Genomic DNA, 14,712 nt, shown 5'->3' on the forward strand with positions numbered 1-14,712 from the left:
AAATGGATGGTGAATTGTACCATATTAATTGGGGTGTTCGTGACTGTATAACCACATGGCATACACAGTAAGATAAACTATATGAAGTGTTCATTTGAGAAAAATGCAGAAATACTTATTGGAACCATTTCCAGGATCTATTTGCATGAATTTGTAACTGTTGAGATATTGATGACCAAATGAAATATTTGAAACATTTATTGAAGGTTTTCACATTAAAAATAATAAGAAAAGAAAACTTTCACTGATGTCACAGGATCATTATTCACAGTATACAAAAACAGTCTGGCTTGATAATCCTTCTGAAACAAATTACTGTAATATGAAACATTGCATGTTTAACTATGGTAAATTAAACACATGGTCCAGTTTAAGTTCATCCGATATGTCTGTATTGTCTTGGTTTAAAGTCAACATCAAATTTAGAGGAAATAAAGATCATTTTTGCATAGTTGCATCATTATTAGTCGAAATTATTTACATTTTTACCTGACCGAAAATGCAGTGCAACCTGTAAGAGCCTTTAAAGCCTCAGATATAAATAAAAATGTAAATCTTGTTTACCGTGCTATACATTAAAATCTGTTTAACAAATACAACAAACCTGAGAATCTGCCTCAGCTTTATAAATACCTGGCAGTATAAATGCTTCTTGACAGAAATGTCAAGTCATTTTGCAGCTGTAAATGTTATCTTGTTGCGAGGACAATGTGCACACCAAATTAAAGGTAACCTCATGAGAATAATTGATTTAAACTCAAGTTTGTGTTCTCACCTAACAGTTGGACATCATTGCAAAACCATTTTCATTCCAAAAAAATAACAAATTAATTCACACACAACCCAATAAAATAAAGCATAGTAAAATTGATAAACCAAAAAAACAACAACAACAAAATGCATTTAAATACAGTAGCCTCACTATACATTACACTTTAGGTACGTACAAAATCGAGAGCATCCATGACTGGTATTGTCATTGCCATACATCCAAGCATCCCTCCCACCAACGTACCAAAACCAATGCAATTGTCCACATACCTCAGTTTCCGCGTCAAATTATCCATGCTGTAGCTGGCCATAGCCTGGCACATACAGCACACACACATACACAAATCTTTCCTCTGCGCTTCACTTTACAAGAGGTGAGAGGTCAAGCTGATGTCACTGTGCAGCTGAGGTTTCAGAAAGTGTGTCCGACAGACTTTCCACCGCCAGCTGTGATAGATATTTCTGTGGATGAGCGGGAGAAAAAAGAAAAAGTAAATATCTACAATCCAAAAGAAATCACAATAGACAGTACGATAAATCTAAAATATCTTTCCTGAAATTGTGAATTTGAGTGCACAAAGTCAGCATTGAAGTGTAGCAATGATCGGGTCAATGATTTCCACCGGCAACATTGTGGAGGTAATTGTAGGATTTTACTGAACACTGTCAGCTACTTAAACGTTTTAGAAAAACTCAGTTGGTTATCAATGGTGGTACTGACGAGAAACATAGTCACCAGGAGTCAAAATAATTTTCAGTAGGATTTTCAAAAATACAATTTAGAAATGACAAATTCTAATCTGTAAAATGTGTGTATTGAATTGTGTATATCATTCAACATCATCAAATACCAGCTACAGCAAAATATCAGCCTTAGCCCCCCAAAAAATTTAATGTCGGCTAAACCTTCTTTACTAGATTGAGTTAATTTCTTATTCAGTTATATGCACTTATCAGATGCTGAAAAATGAAGAGCCAACATGAAAAAATTCTAAGGCTAAAAAAAACAGACATGAATTTGCACTGTTGTACAATGCCTGTAAAATCAGATACAGTTGATCATTTAAAAAAATGTAATCAACCAATAAATATCTGTAAATTCACACATACTGTACTTCTTTTGAATTCAGAAACAAATTCACAACAGCAAAATGTGAGTGTTGAGGTTTAACTAAGTAGATACAACCGACGTCTATGGTCAAAAGAATAACAAACAGTAAAGTTAAACCATTAAACACCAGGACACACAAACACAGAGGCTTTGACAGACAGCACAAGTGTTTATAACGTTTTCTTTTTCTACTTCTTGGAATGTAATCCATCAAATGTTAGGGAATCGCTCTCCTCAGCTGTGCAGCCGGGGATGAGAGAAATGCAAGATGGCTTCCTGCTGAATGGCCAATAATCAGAAATCTAATACAGCGACACGTTTACAGGCATGTGTGTATTTGTATGTTTGTATCAGTATGTATTGCTGCATTTGTCTAAATTTGTGTTAAACCAGCTAACTGCATTGATGTGTTTTTATTTTTGATTTAGTTGGTCTTTCATATTTTTAATTGACATTACATGTAAAGAATGACAAAAAAGGGGGGGGGGGGGGGGGGTCCAACCAACTGTACAGAGCATGATGAGATCTAATCTAAAGCCAGACAAAATCTTCAAATTCCAGACTTTGGTACCAGTGTTTAGATAACTTACTCTTAATTGATTATTTAAATTTAATATCATATTAATTATACAACAGATTTTCTCCTAGTTGTCTATTCACTTATTAAACTAATTGTTTTTCAGTACTATTCACTTTGCAAAACTACAATCTATCAGCGAACAGAAAAGAGGGTATGAAAAATAAATACAATAAAATAGTTTATTGTTGAATATATTGGCAGACTGATTTGATATTCGATTTCTCCAAAATACACATAGAGCATATTAGAATAATACGGGTAACACAGAAAACACTGTGTTGCATCAAAGTTAAATATATTCATCCCATAAATAGGACAAATATATAAAGAGAGGCAAAGCAAAAAATATGACATGAATGTGCTGAGTATGAAACACAGAGATTACTCATCTTCCCAGAAACAGGTGGTGTGATCTCTTGAATCCTACTACCAGACCACACTGACTGTCGACCACACAGGCACTAAACCCACTTACATAAAAGGAGTGGCATCGAATGAACTAGCAGACATGTTGTGCATCATGTTCATACATGCACAGACACACAGTTACTGTACTTATTCAGGGAAGAAAGACTGAACATATTGTGGATCTATCTAGTTCCAGACCATCATCATCATCATCATCATCATCGTCGTCAGCCAATAGACTGCTGTGTCACTGTGCAGTGTGTACCTGTAGGTTCCTGTAGTGTACGGTGCTGCGGCAGTGTGTGGTCTTTGCATTCTCCTCGCTGGTATAGAACAAGCTGCACAGTTTACAGTAGAAGCCGGTCCTTGGTACAACGAACTCCACTCCTGTGGGACAGAGGAACCCAATGAATAGGATTCATTTCCAAAAACAAGTATGACAGATTCTCACAAATCGAACAGTACTTTAGGGCAACACTGGAATCCTTTGGATTAAATGCTACAATTGATGTCTCACTTTGAAAATTAACATTCATATTTTAAAACCAAATCCAAGTTTGAAAAGTAAAATAAAAGTATAGTATCAATGTATTGTATCAATTTATCATATTGCATCATTTTGTATCATTTTGAATAATTTCGTACCGTATCTTGTATCATCTTGTATCTTATCTTGTATCTTATCTTGTATCTTATCTTGTATCTTATCTTGTATCTTATTTTATCCTTTTTTATTTTATCTTATCTTATCTTATCTTATCTTATCTTGTCTTGTCTTGTCATCTCATCTCATCTTGTCATCTCATCTTATCTTACTTTTTCTTATATTAGTGACAATTAAAAAAATTACCAAAATGATAAAAACAACAACCAAAAGACCCTTCGGGGGTAAATTGATCTCAGCCAGGGTATCAATGGACATGGTCTGTTCTGGACACACACACACTCACTCTTGGGGACATCATACAACAGAAATAGCCCGACAGCTCACGGCACACACAGCTCTCGGTCTGTGCTGTGGTCTATTGTTGCCACACTGCATCAGGGCTTATGTAAGTCTCCGTGCAGCAGGCCCACCACTGACAGGCCATGTGCTTGGCCATGTCATTCCAGCCCCAATGATAATATAAATAATCATCTCACTGGGGTTCGTTTCACAGCCCGCTCACTGAAATAGGTCCGCAAGTGGCCAAGCAATGCCATGTCAATTAGAGTGCTAATGCAACAGGTTGTCAGTGCACTTATTAATGGTGAACATGATAACACTGCACTAAGACCACAGGCTCAAGACTCCATGAAACCTAACGTCCTTGACAACGATTAAATATAGACCAGTCTGCTGGGATGAATCCAGCCGGGGAAACAGGATTCGTTTCTTACCATTATTCCTCCTGCAACAATTTATTTCATGCGAGATGATATTTTTCACAGAGAAAATAGGAACCGTACTGACTATGCTTCAACATCCTCCCCCATTTAATCTATTCCTAATACAGCTCTCATTCAGAATGGCAATAAAATGTGTTAGGCTTACCCAAAGGAATGCTGTGTTCACTGATAGCCTTGTCTTGCTCAGAAGAAGGCGAGGAGGCCTCAATTTCTGCAAAAGGAAAATAAATTGGAATTATAACCTCCTTACAAATCATACTTACTTTCACCTGACAACATCAAAAAGAGCTGCAGGAAGATCCCTGCAAGTGGTGCACACCTTGTGTTATATTGCTATAATCATGAATCTGTCACCAAGATTTTGAAGTTTGCGAAAACTTTCGGCAATCAAAACTTTATGTATGTACTGTATGTGCAAGAAAAATATCCTCCCAGAAGGCTCCTGTATAAATTAGGAGTATATGGGAATAGTTCAGCTTTGTTCATAGTCACCGAGTCACTGATTTTGTTAAAATCAGAACGCCCATGGTGACGATGGGGGCCTGGATGTATAAAATGGCACACGAGAGGTAAAACTTGGATTTGGAGGCAACCAGGAAACCAATGAGTCTGAGTGAATTACTACATTTGATAAAAGAGAAGCATGGCCAGAATTAATGATAGTATGAAACAATAATAACTTCATCAATTTAGATATTGTCTAATTTACAAAAAGTATTTGATTTCTCATATGGACGGTACCTTTTTCGACAATGCCATCTTTGAGTTGTGCCCCGTTAGTGATTGTTTCTGTGACCGGTCCTTCATCCTGGGTCTTGCTGTCCTCCAATACTGTAACATGATTTTCCATCGGCTCTTCTAAGGGCCCACTGTTGTTCACTTTATCCCCTAAACACGTGTCCTCCAGCGCAGCCTTGAACTCCTCACTGGGGAAGTCGCTGATGTCGGCGACTGGCAGCTCGGGAGCCACTTGACTGAGTTTCGGTTCTTCAGGACTGGTTGCAGCTAAAACACTCCCGGCTATCTCGGCAACAGGCGTTTCCGCCTGGTCTCCAGCATCCTTGCGAGACCGCTCCTCGTCAGACCTCTTGTCAGTCTCCGGCACCTCTAAGGAAGAGGCAGGTGGTGACGTGTTCTCCTCTACCGCTTCTTCCTGCGTAGTCTCTTTGGGACAGGAAGCATACTCCTCCAGCTCAGGAAGGTCCGGCTCAATAATGGAATCATCTTCTCCTCCCACTTCATCAACAGTGACCAGTTCCTCCATGTTGTTAGGATACCAACACTCCTCCTCAGACTCGACTCCACTCTCCCACTCCTTCTCCTAGGAAAACAATTGAACAAAAGAGCTGTTAGGAGGGTATACGAATGTTAACAGTTAACCTGTGGGGTTAAATTAGGGTCTGAATGAGTTTGAATAGATCATACGGATCAAAATCTTTACTTACCGCTTCCATATCCTTACTACATTCAGTAGCCTCTTTTGGTTTATTGCTTCGCTGAGGTGAAACAGATTTTTCTTTTGACTGGCGATCCTGAGGAAAGTATTGACTTAGTTGCGTCACACGAGGCAGGTATACAAGAATGATGTAGATTTACAAAAGTTACTCACAGTGTTTTCAGTAGTATTTTCCCTCTCGTGTTTTTCTGGAGTGTGCCTCCTGCTTGTCTTTTTGCTTCTGCCCCTGTCTGGTGAACTCTTCCTCTTTTCCTCCGATGATCTGCAAAGTGGCTCCTCGCTCATCTCAAACTCAGAATGCCTCGACCTACCGCGGTAATCGCCACCACCCCTTCTCTTCGACTTTGTATCGTGCCTTTGGTATGGAGGTCTGGGCGGCTTGTCTGACTTGTACATTTGTTCTTTCATGTAGAAGTCGTCCTCCATGTTCCTGTAAGAGTTGAAGGACCCGCCTTTGGGGCTGCTTCGTGGGTGCCAGTCTCTGTTGGCCCTCATCCCTTCACCACCTCCTCCTCCTCCTCGCTCATCAGCAGGTCTGGAGCTGATATGATCCAAGGGTTTCTGGTAGGCCTTCCGACGGTCGGCTGATCGTCCATTAGGCCGATCGTCATCCATGCTTCCGCCATTCCTCCAGGGATCATCCCTCTCCCTTTCTTCCTCGCCCCTTCTCAAGTGTGACGACCAATCCCAAGAGCCCCGGCAGGGGCCAAGGCCATTGCTGCTTCTCTCCAGACCCCTGCATGTTCCCCCCTGGGGGCTGTGGGCCGAGCTGCAGGATGTAAAACTGGGGCTATGGGAATGAGGGCTCAGAGAGCGGCTGACGGGGCTACGGGAGCGTGGTCTCTCTGGCATGTAGCTGCTGTAAGATAATGAAGTGGTTTGAAGATTGCAGCTGCACAAAGACAACAATTTGAGACTAAGGGGAGAATGAAAAGTTCCCTTACTGTTCATGCTCTTGTATCTCATCCCTTTCCCTCTGAGAGGTGATATCATGGATGATTGATTGAACATCTTTACCTGGTTTCTACGCGGGAAAACAACATTTTAGTAATTGGCTAAAACAACCCCGGATAAAAAAATAACCTGCTACTCTGTTTGAGTCTCACCTTGAGTTGCAGCTCCTTGTACCTCTTGGACATTCGTATGAGAAGTTTCTCATTGTTCAGCGTTGCAGGAGTAAGTTGGTAGTATTGAACCATGGCCTGAGCAGCTTCGACATACGCCATCTCCAGAAATGCCTAATGGAAAAACAGAAATTTGCTGTAAACAAAAGTCCCCTGCTGACAGTCATATGGTCTATCCTGCAATTCACACTACACATTTCACTTCTCAGATGTCAGAGTTTATTTAAGTCAGACTCTGGTTCTCACCACGACTTGCATTGTCATTTAATATCATGATTCGAATATCAATAACAACCACTTGAAATAATACAAAATGTGGGTCAGACATTACGTGTTGCCATTGGTAGTGGAAGCCCACTGACTTCTTGTTGCAAACAGCCGTGAGAGGATGGCGGTGACCCTTGACCCTACATTGTGCTTATTTTAATGTTTGGTGTTTCCATGCTCACTGCTCAGTGACACACTGGTACCAAGCATCTCATGTGCGTTGTATGATTTTTACGAAGTGCAAGCAAGATGTTTACTGCTAAATACAAAGAACAAATTATGGACAAACAACACTGTCATTGTACCTGATGGGTGGAGCGCATGAGGATGTAGTTGGTGACTTTGCCGAATGGTATTCCGAGGTTGATGACATCATTCTCCGTGCAGCTGCCTTCAGGGAGGTTGCAGATGTGAACGACTCGACCCACAGTTGCTTTTCTGGGAGGAAACGGCTGCAAAATAAAATGATAAAACTTTGAGCCACCATGAATATTATTGAACATATAACTTGTATATACTGAGCCGATCATCTGGTTTTGTTCAGTTGTTAACTTCAGTGCACAAACCAAGTCCCATTACGAGGAGAGAGCATCTGAGCTGCTGCATACAGTCACCAAACCCAAAAGTTGTTGGTCAAGATATTGAATTGCAGTGAGTGTGTGGGCTAACTGGTCCCCCTTTCTGTTTGTACGTGGCTAAATACACAAGGTATAACATTTATGTACAAAAGCACTTTGGACCGAGCCTACAGTAATAGCGTGAAGATAGACTTGATGGTCTAAGTGATCTTTTAACAATCTGTGTAGCACGTTAGAGTCCAACATACTGCAGGAAAGAGTCTGTCTAACATCAGTGTAACACGATTACACCGCCGCCATGTCGTTTTCCCTCCTTGATGGACCCCGGCTCATTGCGTCTATTAATATTCCCCTTGGCTCTGGTGTCGCAGTGATAATGAAAGTTTTCTTGTTTGGATTAAGAGACTTGTCAGCTGACTGGCCCCAGACGTTTCACACATTTGACAGAAATCCTCCAGGCTGCCAAGGATAGTTAGTGAGTGACCTGCATTTCTCATCATCCATTTGTCTTTTCCCCCTCGTCTTTGTCTTAAAGGAGAATAGATCAGTAAAACATTTCATGTAGACACAAGAGACTGCAGAGAGATACAGTGCTGAGAAAATGAAAGATATATCATCTGTTTTGGATGTAGAAGTTGTAAGATTATAATGTGCTGTTATTTCAAGCAGCCGTATTGTATTTGTGTCTGACAATCTATTATTCAGCTAAGATATTGGCACCGTCCTCTTTTCCATCGCCCTGTTGCTATATTTGTCTTCAAATCTCTTTACCTCTTTCTTTCCCAAGTCGCACCTTTCAAGAACGAGCTCGACCACAGCAGGGACTGTGGATGTTGAGATTCAGACACATGTGGAAAGGAAGACCAGCACGCATTGTGTTTCGTACAAACAGGTTCACTGTTATGATGAGCTGAAATTACCAACTTTTGCAGTGTTTATTTTCCCCATTAGTTTCCCTGAAAATGTACCCACGACATATAAAACACACATTAACGGACCACTGACTGATATATTGTTTACTGCATATTCAATATCAAATGAGTCATTGCATACCATTAGATACCTTGCGTTTCTTCAGCATCACCGCAGAGAGCAGTTGTAAACTCAGCTTGTTATATCACAGAGTCTTGTTTGTGCAGCCGTTATGCTGCAACTGCAGTTTTTTTCTGGTGCCCCTCCTCCTCCCCCTGCTTCGCGGGCCGACAGACCTGACAGACAGTCCCATGTGTGGGACAGCCTGAGGGTCCTAATTCCACCTTGGATCAGTGGCCAGGCTCTCTGTTATTACAGGGAATTTGTTCAGGGAAAACCCAACACTAACATACACTTGACACTGGGTCCAATAGCCACGGAGTGGAGAAAGAACAAAGGGCAGGCGGAGGCTTTAACAACCTCAAAGTCACTTTACTATGCATCAGGGGCACCTGATTTAACGAACCAGATCCGCTGGATTTCTGACAGTAATTTTTTTTAATCCTGGAAAGGCCACAATGTTACTGCCCATACAACCACAAACAAGAGACCTTGACGGTCTCTCTGTGGAAGAGCCGGATTCCTAGATATGCCACAACCCTAATGGTGTCTGAGTTGACTTTAACGGTTTTAGATGCAGGCGTGATAATTCTTTTGACGGCTCTGTGCCATTGCCACGGGCACCACCAGAATACACAAAAGGTCAATGCAGGTCGGGCTCAATAAACAGATCCAGGAATAAACTGTTTATACCCGTGGAAAATTAGAGAGAACAAGAGTCTTGTTCGCTGCTCGGCGCATTCGCTAATGTCTGACCTTAAAAATGTCGTCTGTCCAAAGCCCGAAAGCAGTTTCACCACAGCACTGATATCACTGTCAGGGTTGGCTCAGGCCTCGAACAGTAGTTGCTTCTATCGACCGCAGACCAGAAGTGCAGACTTATGCTCTGTCACGGCGTACTCACGAGTGTGTAGCGTGTGGAGTGCCCCCATGAACGAAAAGTCCACTTTGAAGAGGGGATTTACAACATAAGGACAAAACAGAAACTTTGAGTAGTTTGTGGAAAAATCTTTCATGCTTTGATTCATCCACAAAACATGTCAGTCACATTCATTATAGAATGAGTCTAATAATTTAAATAAATATTTATATATATATACATATAACAGAAAGTAGTATTTTTAGCCAATTTACTTGGTTAGCGCCAAATAATTATTTATATGTTTATTACATTCTTTCATTCATGGGATTTATCACATCTGTTTAAATCTAAAATTTTCTAAATTTAGCCTGAAGATAACGGCTATGAAAATGTACAAAATAAATTTTCCCTTAGTGTATTTTTTCACTCAAAGAAAATCTGTTGAGCAGATAATCAACAGGCTACAGTAAACAGGGGTAATGGCTTTGCCAGCCACAGTGTGTTCAGCCATGTGTGTTGTTGGTGAAAACATCACACTCTCAACACCACGACCTGCTCAACTGGGGCCAAATGGTGGAAAGAATAACACCCATGTCACATGGCGCCTCCCTGTTTTCACTGACAGCGGCGCTGACCGCCACTGGCTGGAATCTGTCCTAAGGACGTGCCTGTTTATTTGTACGAAGCGGTATCCATGTTGGAGGATCTAAGAAGACGGTCAGTTGGGTTTCACAGTTTTACCCCGCGTCCCTGCGCAGGGCGCTCGCACGCCGAACCCTCAGATCATTTTACCATGTCTCTCACCAGTCCTGAAACTTTACACCGAGGCCTGGGCGTGTAACTCGGGGGTCTTTGGGTCTGTGCTGCTTACAGCAGTTAGCTGTAATCCTGTGTTTATCTCTGTTTGAGTTCTGTTTTCACATGACGCTACTGGGTTACTGACACTGACAGTCTGCGGCCCAGAAAAACGGACGTCTGTGTACGCTGTGTGCTCAGGCACATCTTGAGTGTCTGCTTCTGCGTACACCTTACAGTGATTTGACCTTTATCTTTATCAGAAACAGCCGTTTCATTGAAATGTATCTTAAATGTTACTTTGATTTCTACAGTTTGATTTCTACAGTGTGTTTCTTTAATTTTTAATATTCGCGTGCACACACACAAATAGGACACTAGTTAGGTTCACAAATTGTCCGCGCATGTGTTCGCATGTGCTCTTTTATGTGGGCACTCTGCTCAACACAGGGATTTGAAACAATAAAACTCCACCTGTTCTGCTTTGACAGGTGGGCATTTATAGCGACGGACATCAGTTCATGTAGCACAGCCTATAAATATTTTCCCACAGATACAATAAAACCCTTTGTCAATAACAAACCAATGACACACGTAACTTTCACATAAGAGTTCAGGCTCCTGTTGAATAGGATCAACTGGCAATGAAGAAAAGACAAATTGTATAAACAGGCAATTGTATATGAATATATATATATATATATATGTCTGTTTATAAAAAAAACAACCATTTGTTGGAATGGAAGAAGGGATGGAATTAAAACAACATGGCTTCAGATTATGTTCCAGCTTTCTACGGAACACCCAGTTCTTTAATCTCAGCTCTAAAATGCATTAATTCATGTTTTTACTTTTCACTTAACAGTTTTAATTAACTCCTGAGCTTTTTTAAAATTTCCTTATTTTACCCGTTTAAACAGTTGTACTGTTTCCTCTAATTCTCTTCAAGTCCTGTGTTTTTACACTCTACCAAATGCACAGCAGTATAACTGCAGTATGGTCTTTACGAGTTATGTAAATTAGTATCTAATTAGTTGGTTGGGTTATTAGCACATAACAAATTAATACCTTTCCAATTTGAGTTTTGTAAAATTTTACTACACATTCCTGTGAAAATAAATAAAATGTCTCATCTAATATATATATATATTGAGAATAGCATCATACATTTGAGCAGTGTGATATACAATAGCTTAATTAAAGAGCTGGTGCAAGCAGAAAGAGATACGGACCATGCACCGATCTTTTTGTTTTGTCTGCTCGGTGTGTACAGAATGTGTCTGTGTACAGGAATGTGCTCCTGCATTATCTGCGCGTGTCACTGTGTACTAAGTGTTGAAAGCATGCGGGGCACCACGCTCGCCCTTTTCCCAGGTTCGCTGGGACTGATTTTTCACTGCGCTGATGGACGCTGATCAACAGCTGCTGTTTCTCAAGCCTTGTAAACAGCCAATTTCTCTGCACAGGCTCTCAGGAGAACTCTTGATTAATTGGAACCAATGACAAATCGATGAGATTAACATTTACTTTTACTCCATTGTTGGTAACCTATACATATTTTAAATGTCTGCACCCTCCACATTTTGACTGTGTTACATTTTGACTGTCTTTACAGATTGTATCCGATAATAAAATGATGGGGTAAACAAGTTAAATTACTTTTTAAATATTGATAAAATTATAAAGCCTTTTCTAATAGCACTACAGTTGCATGTGTGTGATGTAGCTGGATCATGGCCCTGTACAAAGCTTATGTAGACGGCTACTTTAGCTAAAATGAAACTGTTTCTGCTCTGAAAGGCAGATATTAAAGACATGGCTGACTTGTGTCTGGTCTAAACTGGTCTAATCTTTTACAGTGCAATTAGAAATAAAAGGATGCAATGGTTTACCGCAACACTACGTCTTCCTCAAAACCAAAGAGCTATTACATATCCACATTTTACCGCTTAAATTGTATCCAACTTAACTAAATGATTAGGTGGCAAAAAGCTCACCACGTTCCAGACAATATTTAATGGCACAGTTTGTCTGTTCAGTTCAGTGGAAAAGAGATGTCAGGCTCAGACAAAGCCTTCCGTTGGGCCCCAGCAGCTGTCAACAAGGGGATCCGCGTCCATTCATTACACAGAACAAATTTTGCATTCAGTAATTATTCACTTTGTATACTTGTTTCTGCTATGGATCAAGACAATATTTTTAAGATACATAAAAGAAATGAAATATATTTTTAAAAAATGCAATGTAAATGTTACTAGATATACAATAACATAACCTATAGGTCTGACTCTCTCTCTCTGCACCTCAAAAAAACAATGAAATCTGTCCAGTTCCCATCAAGTATATTATTACAAGAGTCATTGAGTCAATTATTAATGCCTCTTTAAACAGGATATAATCATGGTACAACCGTAACCATGTTCCAGTGTTTTTTTCATAACTTGTCACAAACTGTGAAGAAAAAAAAAAGAAACTCCAAACATTTGTCTGACCTTTGACTCTGGCTGGTGCGGGGCAAAGCCTGTGTCTGACATGGGATAAGTCTTCATGGCTGCAGCTGGCAAGTATGATGCATTGGCTCCTGAGGAAACATCTGCGGAAACAATTAGAACACTTTGATTTTAAATTGTCCGCATGCAAAAGACCAAGACGGGTTACACTGGTCCACTTCATGGCTCAGCGTAATAAAAAATATTACCAACGAGATGTTTCATTCAAAATTATCAGTTTTTCCACTTTAAATAGTTTGAAAAAAATAGGTCGAAAGAAAAATATTCATCCATGCTAAGAACTGACATCTGGGAAGTGTAGTGACTCTGTCTGTTATGATCTATGGTTTGTTCTAGCAGCGGTTTGGTGTTAAAAAAGTTTGGGATATCTTCATAGGTTTATTTAGAGTTGATTTGAACTCAAAAGACAATGTTTTCTAAACTTAAAATTGCATGAAGGCAATGTTAATTATAGTGGTACGGATTCAGGGTTTCTGAAAAATTATAACATTTTTGATTTGAAAAACTCAAAAGAATACATTTTATATTTACAGCTATTGTCCACCAAACTTGAAACACTGACAACTTTACACAAGGGCAAAAAAAAAAATGTAGCCATGGTTACCAGAATGAGAGACCGTCTCTCCAACTGGCGAGGTTGCGAGATTGCGAAAGGATCCATTCGATAAAAACGGTGAATTAATACACATTAAAGCCTTATTTTCTTTTTGCTCCCTGGGCCACACACGGGTGGCATGTCTTTAAGTGATAAGACATGACGGAATACATAGAGATAGAGATATGCAATGCAGTGGAAATATACTATCGCTGTGATAGAGAACAGGTGCTCAGTATGTTATGTTACAAGTCATAAGGTTTGTGGGTTTGCTGTAATAAGACGTGAACCAAAGTCATAAACCCAAGTACAAATCAAAGTTTAACTTAGTGTCATGGCCGCAATATTTTGAATTTCAAACACTTTATTCTGACGTTATAAATCAATGTATCAAAATACACCATGTCAAGTTCTAAAAACATGCCGCCTCATACTCTCACGTAGCTCTATAAATACTCCCGGACCACCAGCACTGCGTTTCGCTCAATCCAGCGATCAGAAAAACCATCCCTTTAAAATCACCAGCAGAAAAAGGGACACTTGGTTGATTGGCCGTGATGAATGTCTTCTCTTACCTTGACTCGCAGCAGAGTAGACCATGGAGTTGGTCGCTCCGGGGTTCAGACCTGCATCAGAGGGCCTGCCGGCAGCGTAGTGAACAGCTCCCGCTGATACCGCGGCGGAGCTGCAACAATCACAGAAGGCTGATTTTAGCTGCCTCTCCCCTGCCTTCCTCACACATATCTTGTGACAGAGCTCATATTCATAGAAACATTAAGGCAGCTTTATATAGAGCGAGGAAAAGGAAAATAAAATGCTTCCAGAGCTCAAGAGAGATTTGCTCTGAAATGATGGATGCGGCGCACAGCTGCAAAGAGGCGGGGAAAATTACCAAATGGTCAAGGATAATCAAAGATTTACTTATAAAGGAATTTTGACAATCAGGAAAAAACAGGATAAGTTGTGTGGAGCCAGTAGCGTTGTGACTATCTGAAGTTGTCACCCAGTAGTTAATCGACATGGGAGAAGACTCACTACCTGCTATAACCTCTGTTCAATGAATTTTAGAGTCTCACCTTTCATTTGTGTACAATGTACGATTCTGTAGGTGTAATTTTCCCTTCACGTGCTGGTCCCAGTCCTAAAAATTACAAAAAAAACCAAACATATTGGTGTAGATAGTTACACTTTGTGTTTTTGATGTTCAAATCAAGCGTGCATTCGGGTTTTGGAC

General features: G+C 40.2%; 1 protein-coding gene across 1 annotated transcript in view; it reads right to left on the bottom strand.

Moving 5' to 3' along the window:
• Window positions 1-183: 183 nt before the first annotated feature.
• rbm20 (RNA binding motif protein 20) overlaps window positions 184-14,712 on the bottom strand; it is a 44,380-nt gene continuing 29,851 nt past the window's right edge. Inside the window, exons 3-14 of the mRNA XM_047334121.1 lie at window positions 14,555-14,619; window positions 14,054-14,163; window positions 12,866-12,966; window positions 7,412-7,558; window positions 6,822-6,953; window positions 6,660-6,739; window positions 5,869-6,574; window positions 5,705-5,791; window positions 5,001-5,580; window positions 4,405-4,470; window positions 3,136-3,257; window positions 184-1,233 (exon numbers count right to left, since the gene is read on the bottom strand). Coding sequence (XP_047190077.1) covers window positions 1,165-1,233; window positions 3,136-3,257; window positions 4,405-4,470; window positions 5,001-5,580; window positions 5,705-5,791; window positions 5,869-6,574; window positions 6,660-6,739; window positions 6,822-6,953; window positions 7,412-7,558; window positions 12,866-12,966; window positions 14,054-14,163; window positions 14,555-14,619 — 2,265 coding nt within the window. The 3' untranslated portion in view covers window positions 184-1,164. The remainder of the gene's footprint in view (window positions 1,234-3,135; window positions 3,258-4,404; window positions 4,471-5,000; window positions 5,581-5,704; window positions 5,792-5,868; window positions 6,575-6,659; window positions 6,740-6,821; window positions 6,954-7,411; window positions 7,559-12,865; window positions 12,967-14,053; window positions 14,164-14,554; window positions 14,620-14,712) is intronic.

This window comes from Scophthalmus maximus, chromosome 8 (genome assembly GCF_022379125.1).
Source record: "Scophthalmus maximus strain ysfricsl-2021 chromosome 8, ASM2237912v1, whole genome shotgun sequence".
NCBI classification, from domain to species: domain Eukaryota; kingdom Metazoa; phylum Chordata; class Actinopteri; order Pleuronectiformes; family Scophthalmidae; genus Scophthalmus; species Scophthalmus maximus.